This window comes from Neltuma alba, unplaced genomic scaffold (assembly GCF_004799145.2).
Source record: "Neltuma alba isolate B1F8T4 unplaced genomic scaffold, ASM479914v2 tig00011756_pilon, whole genome shotgun sequence".
NCBI classification, from domain to species: Eukaryota; Viridiplantae; Streptophyta; class Magnoliopsida; order Fabales; family Fabaceae; genus Neltuma; species Neltuma alba.
In genome coordinates this window covers 404494-425214 of record NW_021636384.1, presented here as the reverse complement: position 1 = coordinate 425214, position 20721 = coordinate 404494, and the positions used below count along the sequence as shown (strand labels likewise).

The 20721-nt window shown below is 32.3% G+C and overlaps 1 protein-coding gene across 1 annotated transcript; it reads right to left on the bottom strand.

Annotated features, from left to right (window-relative positions):
• Positions 1-8938: 8938 nt before the first annotated feature.
• On the bottom strand, positions 8939-9280 carry LOC114717605 (MDIS1-interacting receptor like kinase 2-like). Its single transcript, XM_028902814.1, has one exon. The coding sequence runs from the start codon at positions 9278-9280 to the stop codon at positions 8939-8941; it is 342 nt and encodes a 113-aa protein (XP_028758647.1).
• Between the last annotated feature and the right edge of the window lie 11441 nt (positions 9281-20721).

Genomic DNA, 20721 nt, shown 5'->3' with positions numbered 1-20721 from the left:
TTAAATGTGGGCACCTCTCCCAATGGGGATTTAAACATTGATTCGTCAGGTTGTAAGGGACTAACCCCTTCCACTAGACCCAACCCCAGTTAGTTAAAATTACTAGTTGTTAACAGTTGAAATAATAGAATTAAAATTAAAGAGGGTAACATGTTGATTAATTGTGACTCATTGATTTCCTATCTTTGTTTAATTTGCTCAACATGTTTGAGTCACTGATCATATTTCCCTCCCAATGGTTAATGTTATATAGGGACCATAGATAAGAAATGGATGTTTATCAACTACCTATCAAAGGAATATTGGGAGGACATAGAATATTTTATTAAATTCACAGTTGAGTATGCTGATAATCACAATAGTATTATTTACCTATGTGTTAAGTGTTGGTTTCTTAAGAGTGTTCCACCGTCTGTTTGTGAAAGCCACATAATTATTAATAGAATTGGTCAAATTTAAAGATGGCATGCTTCGGCATCCTGCTAATTCTCCAAAATAGAAGAAGTTTGACATTAAGTATCTTGAACTTAGAAAAGAAGAGAGGAATCTATGCCTTGCATTAGCTACTAACAGAATGAACCTATATGGCATGCAAACCAGTACCCACAGTATATGGCCAGTGATTTTGTTTATATACAACCTTCCTCCATGGCTATACATGAAGTGCAAGTATTCCATGATGTCTATGATAATCTCTAGGTGAAAGCAACCAAGGAATGGTATAGATATATAGTTAACTCCACTGATTGAAGACTTGAAGCTATTATGGGAGAGTGGAGTTGATGTATATGATATATATATATATATATATAAGGAAGAAATATTCAAGCTGAGAGCCCTGTTGTTTGGCACAATCAACGACTTTCCCATATATGGTAATTTGTTAAGGTATAGCGTTAAGAGGCAACTTGGATGTCCCGTTTGTAAAGAGGGCATAAATTCAATAAGGTTGAAACATGGTATGAAAAATTCCTATATGGGACACCGTAGATGGTTGCATCGTGATCGTTCTTATTGGCATTTCAAAAAATATTTTAATGAGAATTCAAAAGAAAGTAAGGCACCTACACTGTTGACTGGGGAGGATATTTTTTATAAGGTGAAAGATATAGAGTGTGAATTTGGCAAACCCTTTGCTAAGCATGTTGGGATGAGTAAGTGGAAGAAGATTTCTATTTTCTTTGTGTTGCCATATTGGAAGACCCTGGATGTGAGGCATTTTCCTGAAGTTATACATATTCAAAAAAATGTATATGAAACTCTTTTTGGGATGTTACTCTATATTCCAGGGAAGACCAAGGATGGTATAAAAGCGAGGTTAGACATGATTGAGATGGGGTTAAGGGAGGAATTGCCACTAGAGGATAAGAGAACTTGTATATTTCTTCTTCCGGCTACTCACATAGTATCTAAAAGGGAAAACTAGTTTTTGTGAGTTTTTTGCTACAATTGAAATGCTGCAATGTTACTTTTCTAACATTAACAACATTGTTTTAATTAAGGATTTGAAGCTGAAGGGTTTAAAATCTGATGATTGCCATGTGTTATTGGAAAACTTTATTCTAGTCATAATATTAACTATTTGACCTGATAAGGTGCAAGGTACAATCACAAAGTTATGTTTTTTTAAATTCTCTTTTCGGTAAAGTGATTAATCCCAATAAATTGCTGAGGTTGTAAAATCGAATCATAGTAACATTGTATGAGCTTGAAATGTATTTTCCTCCAATATTTTTTGACATCATGGTCAACCTAGCTGTTCACTTAGTTAGATAAGTGCAACTGTGTGGCCTAGCTTATTTGAAATGGATGTATCTAGTTGAGCGTTACATGAAGATATGTAAAGGGTATGTGAAAAATCAGAGTTGACCAAAGGGTTGTATCATAGAATGCTATATTTGTGAAGAGGTTGTTGAATTTTCTACCTAGTACTTAAAAAATACAAGTGATATTGGGATACCAGTATCTCGGTACGACGGAAAAATAGGTAGAAAAGGGATTATGGGGAGAAAAGTTGTTATTATCTCATATCAATAGTGGGAGCAAGCACATCTCTATGCATTACACAACACTAAAGAGATTAAGGACTACATGGACCAGCATTTTAATGAGCTTAAGAGAGATAATCCTAATAAATTGGAAAGTTAGTATGCCAAAACATACAATAAACGATTTATATCATGGTTGAAAGAGCACGTGCATTACAATTATAATGCTGATCCTAGTTTAATTTATGAGAAAACAAGTTCTTGGCAAATGAACCAAGTAAACATGTACCTTTTTTTCACAAGATACCTCATCAATGGGTTCACTTTCTATACTAAAGAGCAGGATGATCAAAGTAACATGCAAAACATTAGTGTAACCATTATAGCTAATACCATGCGTATATCGACTACCAAAGATAAAATTCCTATCTATACAAGTATATCATAATTTGGGGTGATTGGGCATATTTGAGAGTTGGATTACATTGGATTTAGGGTTGCAGTATTCAATTGCAAGTGGGTGGACAATGATAATGCACTAAGGGTTGATGACTTAGGATTCATACAGTTAAATTTGAATAAGGGTATAAAGAAGAGTTTTTCATTTTGGCTTCTCAGGCTAGACAAGTTTTTTATGTTCCAAATCATGCTACAAAAGGATGGTCTATTATCTTGTTGACCAATCAAATGAGGAGATGGGATATGAAGGCAACACATATGAAGATGATCCATTTCAAGGGACATCACTTGAAGATCTTTCAAATATAGATGAATCCATATACGTCAGGCATGATGATAATAAAGGAATATGGATTTCAAAGAAAGGAAAAGTACTTTAGAGAAAGATAAAAACAATTCAAATTAAGAAGAACATACAAAAAGCTAAAATTAAAAAGAGGAAAAGAGCTAGTTGACTATATATATTCTCTTTTTTATTGTTTGACTACATTGTTACTTGATTTGATTATGTTTGATTCATTTATGTTACTAATGACTTTATTTTATTCACTCATTCAATCCTATATGCTTTAATTTGTTACAGATAGCATATGATAGTAGATCTAGCACTGATAATCCATCTCAGTCCACCAATGCCACTGAATAAGAGCAGCAGTTGCAGGAAGAGGCACAACATAGATAGAAAGGGCTTTGTGTCATGAAAAAAGTGGTCAAAGTGAGGTCATAGGGAAAAAAGTTTGTTATGTAGTAGAATAAGAGGGGACAAGTTGTGAAATCCAATAAGTTCATCAGTTATATTGGTGCTATGGCAAGAAACACCATGCTAATCACTATACAGCATTGGAGAAAGGTATACCGTGCAGTATAGGATGCTATCTAGCAAGATGTATTGGTAAGATATTATTATGATAGTTCAAATTTGATTTTTTCATAAGATACTTCAAACTAATGGTTTGATTTCTATGTTTTGTGGTCAGGATTTCACATTGATGAGAGCAAAAAGAAGCATGTTTTGAGGAAGGTTGGGACAGTACTACACTCATTTAGATATTTTGTTACAAAAAAATATTTGAAGGATCCTTTCTTAGCCAACGAGTATAGAAAGTGGTCAAACAAGAGGATTGACCTTCTTTTGTTCAGTTACGTCATAAAAAGAAATTTCAAGTAACATTTATTCTCAATTCTAAAATGAATTATATTTAATATTTAATGTATTCACCTAAATCTTCTTTGTTTTCATAGGAATTAAAAACCCAACATAAGGAGAGGGTGAAGAAGAATGAATATCTCTATCAGAAAGGACACTTAGGGTATGTAGGCCTTGAGAAAGAAGTAACAGAAAAGAAGAGATCAAAAGTTACTGTATCTCGTTAAACGCTATGGGCATTGTCCAAGCAAAATAAAGATGGATAAACTAATAATCCTCACGTGAAGGAGATCATCGATAGGATGGTAAGTTTTAATATACGTTCTTGTTTAATTAATACCTTAGAGTAGCAATACTAACAATGTTTGCTGCATAGAAAGCTATGTCCCAAGAGGTTTCCTAAGAAAGAAGCAATCCATCAAATGATCAAGATGTATTAAGGATAGCACTGGGGAATCCTGACCACTCCTGTCATCTTAGTGGTGTTGGCTTCAAAGTCACGAAGCAAGCTTATTTTGGGGCTAAGGAAAAGCTCTCAACATCAAACGCACCTTCTTCAATAGAGTTTATGGAGTTGAAGGAGGAAACGCGTTGGTTGAAAGAGCTGGTCAAAGTACAAGGGTTCCTGATTGATCAATTGATCAAGGGCTAAGCACCACAGCCGGCTTTGAGTCTTAGCCTAAGTGGAAAAGACAGCTACATATTCCCCTCTCTATCTAAGGTATAATACTACTTATGTTTATATTATAACACTTAATTATTTTCAAAACAAAGTAAGTAAAATGTATATGTTTACTTAGGGTGAAACGGACATCTAGTGTAGGGCAGATAGCCCTAGACATCACACCATCACCACAGGTCGCATGTTCAACTTACTGAGAGAAACTATGATTCATAATGTGGCTCTCCCTACTGATCATGTAAGGATACAGTTGAATTCCATGATAGATGGCAACCATGCCCTTCCTGTGTCTACCCCAGATGTAGAGACAGTGGCCTAAGCGATGGGTAGCTTTGTTGCTTGGCCTGGATGTCTTATTACATTAGAACCATTTAAAAAAGGGGTGTGTGTGTGTGTATATGTTGAAACCTTTAGCTAATTTAAAATAATTTATAAATCTGTTTTAATTGTAATTATATATTTGTTAGTCTAAGGGAAAGAAGAGTCTATTGGAAAATCAGTCATTATCGTGTTCACTATAACATCCAAAATATTATCTTAATATTAAAAATTTATTATTATTTCAAAAATAATAATAAAATAATATAAAATAATAATATTTTATTTAAAAAACACCCAGAAAAAACACCCAGCTTTTCCACCGAATTCAGTGGAAAAGCTGAGGGTATTTAAGAAGAAGAAGAATTTGGGGGAAGGGGTCATCTATTGAAGAAAGAAATTTGAGGCATGTGGTTAATAAATGAAGAAGGAAAATGAAGAAGAGACGGTTGAGTAGGAAGGATAAATGGGAGGAGGAGAAATGATAGATAGAAGAGAAAGAGAGAGCGAGAGGCGGACAGGAAAAGAGAGAGTGAGGATACTGAGCTGGAAAGTACATATAAGCTTTGAGGATCATTTAGGTACATAAAAATACTTCTTTTTATTAGATTTTCTTTATAAATATTTCCTATATATTTAGAGCTTTATATTAATAGTATCATTATAATGCTTAAATAAAATTTTGCGGTTTGAGTACGGAGTAAGTAGTGAGTTTTGACAATATATGACCATAGAAATTTAAAGATACATTACTGAGAAATTTTAATCAGTTTATATTTATTCATTGATTGTTTTGAGAATTTTAAACTAAGATTTTAGCTTAAAATGTATTATTCAAGGCATATAGAATGTTTTTACTAATTAGATTTGAGTTAAATAACTTAATTAGGTTATTTAATATATAACTGAGATTTTAATCGATTTAAAATGTGAACTAAATTAAGGATATATTATTGGAAAATTTTCAAGTTGAAAACTTAAGTTATAAATTGAGTATTTTACAAAATTAAATAAAATCAATACTTATTTATAATTTGAATGAGTTATTTGGGTGGAGGAAAAATGTTATTTAAAGCAAGAGTTTTTTGGGTAATAAATATATATATATTAATAATAATAAATTATATATAATTTAAGTTATTTATTTGTATGTAAATTAAATTGTATCTATATTATTTGTAGATTATCTTGTACTTTGAAGTCTGTCATTTGTGCTCTTATTCTTCAAGCTATGAGGTTAAGCTTGGAGTAGAGATAACCAGGGTTAATTTATTTTATATACATACTTTAGATTGTAAGGTGTTTATTATGCTTTTATTTTCTCAAATTAATTTGTGAAAGTATATCTATAAATAAAGTATGTATTTTCTTATATCACAAATTTTGGTAGAGGGGGAAGTATGTCGATTTAATTATGTATGAGTTGTATTTTATTAGCAATTATGTTTTCTTGAAGTGCTAAATTTGATACACTAATATTATGTTATTAAATAAAAGGGAAATGCGTTGTGCTTTGTTTGGAATTATATCATCTTACTTTGAAAATTTATGATATTTTTAATTTATATTGTGACTATGCATAGGGTTCATATGTGGAGGTTGGGATTATGTTATGTGGAGGATAATTGTTCTTGAAATCCGCACGGCATGCCTACACCATTGATCATAGTGCTTGGCCTTTTGTCAAACCCTTATAGTTCTTCCTTTTCCATGGGCCCAATTTGAGAATGAACTCTTGGATAGATACCTCTTGCACTATAGTCCATTCTTAGGCGGTGTAGACATAGGAGGGGGTCTATTGCTAGATGTGAATGGGGTGACCTTTGGCCAAGTTACGCAGCACAGAAAGTCTGGGTCCTTATCAAGGAGTCATAAGGAGGAGCAGGGTGATGGGAAGGCATATTTCATGGTGTTATTGCATAAGTGTACTTTTGTATGAATTGTGTTGTGGATGGTGAGACATACTCTTTTCATGTAGTTGTATCTATTAAAGCATCATTTATTACTTTAAATTATATTTAAGCATTACTTCACCAACTTGCTATCCTACTTGTGTATGTCATAAATTAATAGTTAGTTACTGGGACTTAATTGTCTCATCCTGTTATTCATCAATGCTTTTCAAGAGAAATATCTAGTTTGGCTCGGCATGAAAGGAAGCAACTGGAGGCATAGGTGTGGATATCATAGTAGCCCTCTTTTGGTTTGGGCATGTTATGCATATTGCCATCTTAAGGCCCATATTTCATTGACATATACTTACTTTTGTTTGGTTGTTGGATGACTATATTTGATGAAGTGCTATAAGAATGGCTGGAGGCCACAAGACTTTGTTGCATGTGTTACTTTTATGGACAGATTATGTGTATGACTTGTGGGCAAGGTTGAGCACCCTGTATTTCTTGTGCCCCAAGTCTTTATGGGATAAATATTTATGATACAGTTGTATCTGAGTATGTCACAAATGATCTATTGAAAGAAATTTTAGCTTATGAAATAGTTGGGATGAATGCCTGTAACTTTTATATAAGGTATTTCTCAAACCATAATTAAATACTTAATTACTTAGAACATTTATTATATTGATATTTTTGTTTAGGTAATTAGGTACCTTTACAAGAATTTCATTGTTCCTGGCAACCTTGATGAAAAGTTTAGATTTGTCAATCCCTATACCTTTGCCGACTACAGCCCTGATACGAAGCAAGACTTATCGAGGGATTTAACCGATATATTCATTTCAAGGGCAGTAAAAAAATAGGGACACTTTGCACCTTACTGCTATGGGTAAGTATACTAAATTTTCTTAAATTTTTTCATTTTATAATACTTTCTAATTGTTCTTATTATCTTTATTGTACTTAGGGGATACTGGATGCTAATTGTGGTCAATCTCTTTAAGCCAAAAATTTGGTATTTTGATTCTCTTAATATTTGACCAACCAACCATTTATATAATCACTGTTTAACAGGTATCTTAAACATATTTTATTATATTGAATTTAATTTCTTTTTTATCTAATTTTTGACAATCACTAACATTTAATTTCATTGTATTCTCAAAGCTCTATGGCTATTCAGCACATATTAAGGCTTACCATGCCCCCTAATCAAAGGCAGCCTATTCGATTCCGTGTTTCCATAGAAAAAAGTAAAGGTATTCATCACCATTAACTATTCAACTAAATATAGTTTATCATTATATCATCATTAATATATTTTCCTTTCTCTTTCTTTGTAGTGCCCATTGTAACTAGACAATAGCTCAAATTGTGGATATTGTGTCATGAAGTTCAGTGCTGACATAATCCCTATTAAGGTAACATATATTTATTCAAAATTAAATTTATACGTACATTAATTATACATTTATACCTAACATCATCAATTTCTTTGTTTCTTGCATACAGTACTTTACGGATACATATTGCATTCAATATTTGTCCAGTCATGTGGAAGAAGTTGTGGAAGAGTTGGTAATGGCATTATACCATCAATGGGCACAAAATAGATAGACAATGAGATTGGTATTTATCTACTTTTTTTTTGTTATATTTATCATGGTTCAATATCTTGTGCTTTTGGTTTTGATACTTGAACAATTTGTTATGATTTTTGTAAATAGCTAATTTTGGTTTTGGTTTAGTACTTGACAAATTTTGTTTTGCTTCTTCTTGTCCAAGTTTCTTTTTATATACATTGTATGACTTTTGATTTCTTAAAATATAATGTCAATTTCAATTTCTAATTTACTAGCTTGATTGATGTATATATGTTTTTTGTTCTGTTGCTCCCTTCTGTTTTCAAAACATAGGGGGGCTGCTAAAATAGTAGCCAACAGCCACCTCATTTTTTCAAAAAATAGGTCTACAATATTTGACAATTATTTGATATAACCATCGAGTATTATGGGTATATTTTATAGTTGTATCTAATAACCATCAAATATACAATATATCTTATGGTTATAGTAAATAACTGTCGAGTATGTTGAAAACATACTTGATGGTTATTGATCAAAACCGTCAAATATGTTTATACTTGATGGTTTTGACCAATAACTATCAAGCATTTGGCCGTAATACTTGACGGTTTTTAGTTAAAACCGTCAAGTATTGTATCGAATATTTGATAGTTATTTACCTTCAAACATTACCTATGCAAATATTTGACACCTCCATATTTAATGATTATAAACTATCAAGTATGGTCAAAAATAACTGTCAAGTATTTATATTTTTACACATGAGTAGCATAAGAAAATGCTTAAGTATGAAGACAATAATACATCACACATCATCACATCATGATGATCTTATTTTCAGTTGAGATCTCCAACATAACTTATATGAAGCCCTGGATGGAACCAGAAATATGTGATTTTGGCATGGCAGGCTCTTTACATACTTGCTCCATGGTTGGGTGAGCACGTGGATTTTCATTCAAACAAGTAGAAGCTATTCTTGCAATCAACATCACCTTCTCAGCCACTGAGCCTCGAGGATAAGATAGCCTTTGGTCTAATACTTCCTTCAAATCCAAATCATGAGCAACTATTGTCAGTGTTGTACTAGAAGATGCTGATGAGAAATACAACATTATGAGATCTCTTGGATGCTTTCCCATAATTATTTCCAAAGCAAACACTCCAAAGCTATAAACATCATATTTTTTCATCACTTCCATTGTGTAAGCAAGTTCCATAACAAAACCAAAAAAATTATCATGAAAGAAACATTGTGAATGATAAATTTTTAATTGTTAAGTAATGCAAACATGAAACATAACATCATGCAAACTCAAAAGTAATGAAAATCATAGCATAAAAGATTCTTCACTTGGAACAGCATAGCTAAAGGTACTAGCAAATGAGATCCAATTGTTAGAATCTGGATACAACAGCTTGGCTGTCCTGAAGTCAAAGATATGAACCTTATAATTTGAGTCTAAAATAACATTTTTACTTGATATGTCACGATGAACTATTAGAGGTGAGTATCTATAATGAAGATAGTATGAAGCATTAGCCATGCCTTCAACAACTTTGATTCTTTTACTCCAATCTTAATACAACTGTTTGTGTCTCTTCACTTAGTATCTTGTCCAAGCTGCCTCCTTCCAAGAATTCATAAACCAAAAAAGAGACCTCTAAATGCCAATAAAACCCATATAGCTTGATGATATTATGATGCCTAGTTTCTGTTAAGGTTCTAATCTCACTCATAAAAGCTTTCTAATGACACATATCCTTGTCTAGTACTTAATGAAGCTTCTTCACTGCTACAACTTGACTTGTGGATAATTTTGCTTTGTAGACACTTCTAGATACTCCTTTCCTAATGAGGTATTTTTCATCAAACTCTTCTGTGACTTCAATAATGTTTTCATATACTAATTTCTCATCATAACTCCAGATAGCAAACAAATTTTGAGTTTGCACTTTTGTTTCTTGATGTTTTGTTTTTTGTGATGGCAAATAACATGTGAAATCCCTATGAAAAATGTTGCTAGCATCACAACTTTGAAACTAAAGGATACAACATAAATCAACACTTCCCTACTCTTAGAATGGCTTGAGTCAAAATTTGTTGTTGCGCAAATTGGTAGGCCGGATAGATCACCACATAAGCCTTTGTTGCTTGTTAATCTCTCCATTATAGCTATGCGAAAGGCTGAAATATTTGGAAGTGGGCCTTCTAATTGATTGTTTGATATGTCAATCACAACCAAGCTATTCATATCAACAAAAAGTGACGGAATAGCCCCTGAGAAATTGTTGTGTGAGAGATTCAACAATTCCAATCGATGTAGCTCTCCAAGCATTGCTGGGATTCTCCCAGTAAATAAATTTTCACTAAGATCAAGAGACTAAAGTTGTTGTAATTGACCAAAACTAATAGGAATGCTAAAGAACTTGTTTCCACTTATATTCAATTCCCATAATTTGGTCAACCCTCCTAGTTGTTCTGGAATTGAGCCACTTAAATGATTATTAGCTAGACTCAACTGTTTAAGGTTAGTCAACAATCCTATATCAATAGGAATGTTTCTTGAAAGTTGATTGTTGCTCAATGTAAGTTCAATCTTTAATGATAAGTGACTCAATTCCTTTGGAATACTTCCTATCAAGTAATTTGATGAAAAATCAAGACTCCGTAACTTGGTTGCCTCACTTAGTTCTAATGGCATTCCCCCAGATAAGTTATTATTTGAAATCTTGAGGGTTGCAAGGTTACGGTATTGCCTCCATGTAGGTGATAAGTGGCCATAAAATGCATTGTTACTCAAATCAATGTAGTTTAAGTGTGGGCATAAGCCAAAAGCATCTGTGACATTTCCTGTCAGTTGATTACTTTCAAACCTAACTCTGACAAGGTTAGAGCAGTTCTTCAAACTTCTGGGAATTGGACTAGTGAAATGATTCTTATGTGTAGTGATGTTAGCTAGTAATCCTCCCACGCAGATATCTTGAGGGAAATGACCTGTGAAATCATTTTCTCCAATATGCAAGGATCCTAATTTCCTCAAGTTATTCATTTCTGATGTAGGGTTGCCACTAAGTTTGTTTCCACACAAATTTAGATAGGTGAGCTTTGTCAAATTTCCAATACTGGAAGGAACAAATCCTAAAAGAGTTTTTCATCCTAATGATAGTATGGAGAGCCTTGTCAAGTTTCCAATGCTAGAAGGAATGTATCCAGAAAGTTTATTTTGATAATCAGAGAAGTTGCTTAAATTAGCCAAGTTCCAAATAGATGGTAGGATTGAACCTGATATATTGTCCTCTAACAAATACAATGTCTCCATAGAGTAGAGTTTCCCTACTTACCATGGAATTGGTCTTGAGATTTGATCGGAAGAAAGGTAAATATGGTGCATTGGTCATATTTCCTATAGTGGTAGGGATCTTACCAGAGAGATTGTTTCTTGACAAGTCAAGTTCAACTACTTCCTTTAACATTCCAATTTCACTAGGAATGGAACCAATAAGTTGATTACCTCCAAGTACTAAGAATTGCATATTAGGGAAAGATGTGAAATTGAGACTATCAAGTGCACCTCTTAATTTGAAATTTGGAAGAGATATACTGGAAATTAAGATGAGCTCATTGCATGAGATTCCAACCCATTTGCAAGTACGACTGCTATTATCCTTCCATGAAGATAACACAGTTTGGCTATGATTGTTAAGGCTGGCTTTCCACTTCAGCAAAGCATTTGCTTCACTATTTAGTGAAGTTGTGAAAGGGGAAACAGGAGATAGTGGGAACAATGTTAAATAGCCAACTAGCAGCATCCACCAAAGTGTTAGGTTCTCAGGAAATTAAGGCTTTTTGAAGAGGAATCCCATGACTGTGAAGGAAATTTCAGACAAAATGAGAATGCTGTAGTAAACGCAATGGATGCTAAGAGATATATATAAGCATATGAACTAGCACTCATTTATTGACGATGTGATTTGACATTTTTGATACTTATACATATATGCATGTGCCTGTGCCATTGTATACAGACTAACTGAATGAAGACTTTTCTTGATAGTTATTTAGGTAGTATTAAGGCAATTATACTTTGCTTGATCAATTTTATTATTATAAAAATTTAACAGACGTTTAAAAATTTGTATTTTTAATAAATGTTAGTAGAAGACATAAGGAATTATATAATCTTAAGAATTAAAAAAAATAGTTGTGCAGTTTAAATAAAAAAGATTTACGTCATGCATATTATCATAATTTAATTTAAAATTTCAGATATGATTATAGACCCGATAAACTCGTAATCTTTCATAAGAAAATTTAGAGGTAGGACCTCTAAGAGAGGCAAGGAGAGGACATTAGATGAGGAAAATAGATAAATTCTTAAAATTCTTCTTCGATTAACTCAATCGACTTTTTGACCAGCAAGGGACTTATTGATGGAAAATTGAGAGAAAAAGGGAATAAAAAGAAAGTTTATGTTAACATAGCTACTTAAGGCGTAATTTTTCCACCTTCTATAGAAATCCTTGATATCTGGATAGTTCAAATGGTCAAATGGATATCTAGGAGAATTGAATCCGGATGGAAACAGAGAAGGCCTAGTTTATTCCTTCCCACATACTTCACCCTATAGTTTGTTGGGTCTATACTTATCTCAAAATTTAAATTAAATTTTGATAACATGACGTAAATGTTTTTTATTTGAATTGCACAAATATTTTTATCTTTTGAGATTATATAGTTCTTTAACAAAATGAAAAAGTATTTCAAACTTTAAAATTAATTTTAATTTTAAACTATAAAATACTCTAAATCAAATTTTTAGTCTCAAATATATACATATATATATGTATATATGTTAATGAAAATTATATCAAAACATTAAAGATAAAAAAACTCAATTAAATCTAACTAAAATACCTTCCTTCAATTTTACTTGTTAACTATAGAGGGATATTCTAGTCATTTAACAACTTTCTAAAATTCTTAATTAGGTCTTCTGGTTTAATTAGGAATTTGTTAAAAGTGTAAGCTTAAATTTAAAATTTTGATATTTTTGCTTGATTTAATTGAGATTCTCCCCACCTTAATCTCTACAGTAATTAAATAGATACATAAACATATATATATATATATATATAATATGTTGGTTTATAGAGGATGACTAAAACTGAATCATCCTTCCTTTAACCTCTTAGAGTACGCGCTTGGAAGCGTTATGGTGCAAGTGTTTCATGAAATAAGCCCGTAGATTGAAAATTTACATTAGGTTCTCGGGTTACTGTTCATTGATTAATTTTAAGATTACAGGTCCAATTTTAAAAAATCATAACTAATTCTATAAAAATCTTATTAAAGTGGTTCAAAATTCTATTTGAAGCTCTTTCAATTCTCCACAAGGAAAAAATATGAAACTAGACTTATCCTTACCCAATTCATATAGTTTCATTAAACGCTACTGTTTATTTTGTCTGTTCTGGAACTTCCAGATTCTGTGCCTCAACTTTAGAAATTCGTATATCTTAGTATAAACATCCAATTGAGATGATATACCTATCATTTAAAATATTTGGATGTGTATAATATGTCTGCCTAGTTTCATGACTTAACTCATACATTTGATAGGTCAAACTGGAGCTAGAAGCTGACTGCTCTAAGACCTACGTTTTATCTCTTATATAATTCTTGCTTTAATTCCTTTTATTGTTTTGGCATGCATAGCTTGGCTTTATTCTTTCCCATTCATTCTCATACATTTCCATTCATGCCATAAACATTCTAAACAAATATATTGCATCATTGGTATTCATATACATAATTTACATAATAGGAGAATTATACATAAATCCTTAACCAATTATTAACATCAATAATTCTTCACTTTCTTCTCCTTCCTTCTCATGCTCTCCTTCATGCAATCATTTGCATTATTGATTGACCTAAATAGTTGGTTAGAGAGGGGTGAGATTCGGGAGAATCTCAGTAGCAAACAATAACTACCCAAACATACTTGGCAAGCTTGACATTCATAACATGCTTGCAACTTAACATTTCTGTAACATAGTGATATGTTTGGAAATTATCATGCATTAACCATAAAACACATAGGCCTATAACACATTTCAAACATATTCAAAATCACAATGCATGAGTTCATAAAACCATATAACACAGAACATGTCATAGATGTAAGCAAATACTAAGCACATAAGAGTAAGATAAAGTTTGCTACTTTGTGTCCTTAAGCTTTCTTCTTACTCCTTTTTGCTTCCAACCATTAAGGTTGCTTGCTCAACCGTATCCAAACCTTCTCTTGGATGCCTCAAGGTCCTAATCACAGCCACAAGGGTCACATTACTCATTAGGACTAAGAATTACACAATGTGGAAGACTTATATCCTTAAACTTAATCCATTTTCCTTAATTTATAATATAGTATTCTAGTTTTGTAAAAATTGTTCACTTAGGCCAATACTACACAATTTTGTCCAAGGAATCCAAATATGAGCTTAGATTCATCAAAATCTAGCTCCTTCCCCTAGTCTTAGGCCCAAACTGAAATCTGCCACTTAATTTTCTAGTTTTGATTCCAATACTTTCAACTTCATTTTTTCATCTTATCCCCACACAATTTTTCATTTTAAACACATTGGAAGCATCAAAATCATCAAAATCACATCCTAGGCACAACAACAAGATCTAGGCAAAACATTTCCTCAAGTTACACAATTATGAAATCCAACCAATTTCAGCATAAAACTACTTGATTCATGTTCCTTTAAAGGCTTTGAATATTATTCTAACATCAATTTCATCTTCTCCTATTCTTAAGAATTTTGTGCAGTACCTCCCCCAAGGGTTCCAAGCGCCTAAAAATCATTAAAATCCATAACCAAGCTCAACAACAAGAGTAGTGAAAACTACATCAAAAACTATAAACATACCTTGTTTGAGAGCTTGATATTGCATGGGACCACTTGGCCTTTCTTTCTCCCTCTTCTTTCTCTCTCTAGAAACCATTTTACCAAAGCTTTCCTAAGGTTTCCTCTAGGTTGGACGAAAATGAGGGAGGGGAGGGGGTATTTATGGAAAATAAGACTGAATTTGTGCTGTTGATCTTAAAAATATGTGGCTTGATTTGGACCGTCCATTTTCTCTTTTAATCTTATGGTGACAAGTGTCCCATGACATCATGCTTATATCATCTTGATGACATCATGCTTTATATCATCAATCCACATGTTTTTAATCCAACCGTACACGAGTCTTGCATCCGACCGTACACGTGTCTTGCATCCAGCTATACATGTAATACCTTCTTTTCCCATCTAACTATACACTTGTCTCCTCCATATTCTTTCATCATTTTGGCATTAAAATAGGAAGGAAATTAATATAAAATTCGTGCAAAATACAACCCTTAGGTATTCCTCTACCTATCTTACCATTCTACACCGTGTAGGGTACTTTTTCGAGTCCTGACTTACCTGGGCCCACTGGGACATGTTCTGGCACCATTTTCTCACCTCAAATAAATCCACATGGCATTATATAACATGCCTAAAGAGGGAATGATACTCTTCCCTTGTTCTTCCATTAAAATAATTAAATAATTAATAATATTTATTTCGAATTGAACTTGACCGAATTCTTTATACTGGTCTATGACTCCAAGAATCTGTCTCCAGGTACCAATACTATTTAGTCATCACAGGGAATTCCTCTAAATTTTCTTAAGTCAAAAGTCAACCTCTAGAAATTTGACTTTGACTTTCTCCGGATAGTATGTAAATAGGCTTTAAATTCTATTAAAGCCAACCTCTTCGCTTTCTAGGGACGGAATTATTTTTAAAACCTGTGATAATTCCCTCCAGTATTTTCTCCCATTTTCTTCCAATTATCTGAGGCCTCCGTGTACTTTAAATAATTCATTTTTAGTGATATTCAAAATCAGTCCAAACCCTAGGAATTCCACAAATTTCTTCCAGGGCCATTTTCGTCTTTTTTAGCCTCATATAGGCCTCTGAATCTTATTCCTATTTTTTTGAAATTTTTCTGAGCCATTTAGGCCTTAACCTACCATTTCCTATTTTCTGGGATTTTTGGGCATAATTTCTATTTTTGCGCTTATCAACCCAAAATTTTAAAAAATTACAATTTTACCCATAGTTTGGTTTAACCTCAAAATTCACCTCATTGAGGCTTCAACATAACATTTGGCCTATATTTATCTCTATTTCTCATTCCTGGGTCTCGAGACTTTTTCTGAGTCTCCAACTTTCTCTTTCCTCAGTCCCAGAAAACTTTTCCTTTGCAATTTAGTCCCTGAGAATCCCTCTGTCCCTCCAAGAAATCTCCAGGATCTCTGCCAAAAAGGGGTCTGGTAGTCTAGCCAATTCAGGCTAATTTCAGTACTTCTAGGCCCAAATCCCAGGATGTGACAAAAACACTTCACAGTAGCTTTAGAATAATTTTAAAAGTAGCTCTAGAGTAGTTGTTAGTAGTCTGTTGATAAATATTTATGTTTATGATTATTGTAAATTATCATTGAAATTTTTAGAATAATTTTTTTTTGGTAAATTTAGAATAACTTTGTTGTAACTATTTGTAAACTGAAGTAACAAGTAACTACAAAAATTCTCCATATACATGTTGATAGTGTGTGATTGTACCTTGTTGGTTATCTATTGAATTATGCAAGACTGAATTACATAATTATATGTTATGTGTATTCTGAATTTTTTTAGTGTGATTTAACATACATTTCGTTTCATTTGTTATTTACATTATTGATTAATTAATACAATAATTAATATTAATACTAGTTTAATTCCTTGTTAATTATAATAATTAAATCATAGAGATATTATGGTTATTCATATTTTTAACTTGCAATTCCCATATATATTTATTTATTTATGTGGGTGTGTGATTTGGATTTCAAATGTGTGTGTAATGTTTAGATTATTCGAATTGTGGTTGAATCTTTTTCTCAAGCGTGCTTGTATTCTAATTACTGTTGCGAAATCTCCGAGTATTCTAATTACTGGTGCGAGATCTCCGAGTATTTTGTTGCTTTCAAACATGCTTGTAACTTGCGGGTACATCTCAAATCATAACGTCATCACACATGCCTATATTCTCACAGAGCCCCATAATCCTTGCACAAGCTTAATCCATGGCAGCACCTCTTTTATTCTCCATTAATGTTTCGGGTAGCCATATGTTGAATCCAGGAAAAAATTTTCAGATTTAGTACAACGCAACTAATCAGATTTTAATCATATTCGGTATGTATTTTATACAAATACTATTTACTATAATATTACTAACTTCTAAGCATCATGTTTGCTCTTCATCAGAATTCGGACAGCATCATCACCACAAATCTAAAAATTCCAACTTCAAGAATAGTGTTTAGATCATCACTTTAGAGTCTTCCTACTTGGATCAATCTTCTAAAATGATTATATAACATTTGGAAGCATTAAACAGTAACTAATTTCAACTTTCAGCTTCCAAATTTCAGATTCATTGATGTGTGTCCAATAACAGACCATCATATAACACAGACACATCAATTACTCAAGAATTTGGATATGTCGATAAGATTCTCATTGGAAATTCGAATGACTCCTTCTGACGGCAAAATGAAGAATGAAAAAAAAAAATCATCCTTTCCACAGTAATATTCAACATCCAACAACATTACACATGCAACCGAATATATCTCTATATATATGCACACATCTCCACAATGCTTCATTCTTCTCATTCATGCACTTAGCCTCTTAGGGACTCTCAAACACCTTTAATCAATGAAATCTAGAATTTTCAGATCTGAGATACACCCAACAATAATTCAAACCATCACATGCAATCCTTTAAATCAATTTCTACAAGCTTGATCATTGTTTCTCACTTTCACAAGCTATATCTGACGCCATTTTCCCCCCAGTCATTAACCCCTGTTTTTGGCAGCCAAAACAGAGAAGGAGACAATACATGCAAGCTACAAATCATACTGCATTATCATCAATAAACATCATTCTTTCATAATTCTCAAATTTCAACTTAAACCGAGAGTTTCTCTCACTAAAACCCAAATTTCTTCCATCATCAACTCTTCAAACACACAGCAACTAAAGGAAAGAACGATGGGAGAGTAATCTTCGGGCTCATCTCGTCCAGAAACGCTGATTGCATGCAAAGAAAGAAGCTCCAATCACCTTCTCCGGCCACACCCTCACCTCTCGGTCTCTATCTATTTCTCTCGACTCTCTTTCTCGGTTCCTTACTCTCTTTTCCAGCGGCAGATCGCAAAATGAAGATGGAAGATGACGTGATGGCTTAAATCAAATAAGAAGGGTGAGAAATGACCATTATACCCTTCAACGAGTTTTTCTCTTCACTTTCCTCCTGTCACTATTCGTCTGTAATTGTAAAATAAACTCAAAAATTAATCCACAATATTTTATGTGGATTTTCTTTATCTAATAGTTTTCTTGACCCCAAAAATAATTTTCATAAAAATTTCGGATCAAAAATCAATTCCTAACTATTTTTCTTAAATTTTTTAGGAAAATAGCCCTTAATTTCAGAATTTAATCCTTAACTAGGCAAGCAAAATTCATTTAATTTTTTATTTATTTTACATGGAATTCGTTTTTGGGAAATAAATTATTTAATTATGCTTACAATTATATTCATGAAAATATTTAAAAAAAAAAAAAACAGAATCAAGTTCATTGTAAACAAGTTTAGGCATTATCTTTTCTAACTTGAGAATGGAGATAGAAAAGTCTTTAATAACAAGGAGGATGGATTGCTTGTCTTACCAAAAAGAAAATGAAGGCATAGTTTACGTAAAATGTTTTTTTTTTTAATAGAACATTAATGGAAAGAGAGCTTTCTCCATTATTGTGTATAAAAATTCTGAAAGCGTTAGTTATAAATTTTGATATAAGTCATGAGATGGTTAAAAATGAAATTTAAACATTTGAAAAAAAAAAATAACATATATGGGGGGTGACTTTGGTATTAGCTTTCTATACTTAATATATCTTTATCCAATAATCAAAACAGAACAATTAAATTTTAAAATATTAATGATATTTTAAGATTCACATATATTGATTTGATTTGGTTGAAACTTGAAAACAAACGCCGCAACTTTCCATATTCATTTTTTTAGATTTTATATAAAATAAGTGATATTGTGACATATTATGCTAATGAAATGGTACAATTTTAAATTTTTTTATGATTTTTAAATAAAATAAATTAAAATAGCACAATTTTTAGGGCTTTTTTCTTTAAAAACATTTTATCATTGTGATATATTATAATGTTACTCATTTTATTATAATCTAAAGACAAAAAGAAAAATTTAAAAAAAAACACATTTTTTTTGCCCAAAAGGAAAAAACCATTTTGGAGTTGGGACAACACAAAGCATATTAGAGAGTGTTAGGGAGAGACAAATTAGAGGCTCAAGTCCATATAAGTTTAATTTTTTCCTATAATGTACACTCTAATGTTCTCATTGACCTCAAGGGGCTTGACTTTGCTTTGAAAATACTACTATAAGATAGAATGAGAATTTCGACAATTCTGAAAAATAATGTGATAATGTTTGACCAGTCACCCTTGAAAGGATTTTTTTTTACTAATTCGAGATTATCTATTTTAGTTTACGTCTAAAATAAAAAAAATATATACACTAAATTATCTAAGGTTTAAATTAGACTTAAAACATTGAAGTTCAATTTTCATGCTTAGTTATTAAAATTGAAGAAAACGGGTTATTATATTTTTTTTAAAATTTTATATTTATACTAAATTAAATTAAACTAATATATAGTGCCGATAAAATTTCTCAAATCATGTACCCCCCCGCCCAAAATATAGTACCTGTTAAGCCTTTATCCCTTTTTTGCAATGCCATGTTCTATATTTTAGAATATTTTTTAAAAACATTTTTATCTGTATCCCTATTTATTGATTTTTCCCTATTTCTAATAAATAATTTTACTATCATGAAACATTTGATTAGAGGTAGATTTTTGAAAATAAAAATAAAAAAGCATTCAGGAACTACTAATTTTCTTACTTTTCATAATTTTGACAAAGATACTATATTTATTGAAATAATAAATAGATGCAACTAAGAGAATGTGAAAAGGTTCCAATTTGCTGCCAACTCTCAATTCAAAGTCTTGAATTAACGTGGTACTATTTCAACACGGCAAGTTTCAGTTTCATGATAATTTGTACTGCACAAAAAGAAGGGCATTTCAGTACTTTTGGTCCAAATAAATAGGTATGGGTATTGCTATATAAAACGTCTGATGAAGCTGGTCCAGGATGTCAGGGCTGCTCCAAGCCTCCAACATCCTAACCTATTTTCTTCATTCATTTTGACCAATTTAACGCTCAAAAGACAAAAGCTGATGACCCGCGACTTTGCGCTTTTCCTTCTTCATTTGCAACCAGGTCCATTAACATAAACCCACACTAAATTGCTTCATCCCAGACCCGTTTCTTACTCCTTAGTAGGGGTGCTCATGGGACGGGACGGGACCGGGACAGGCCCGTCCCGGTCCCGTCCCGGTGAACAGGGACGGGACAGGGTTTTAGTCCCGT

Bases quoted from the DNA above. Each gene is read 5' to 3' on its own strand.
- LOC114717605 (XM_028902814.1), bottom strand. From the start codon at position 9,280: ATGGAAGTGATGAAAAAATATGATGTTTATAGCTTTGGAGTGTTTGCT.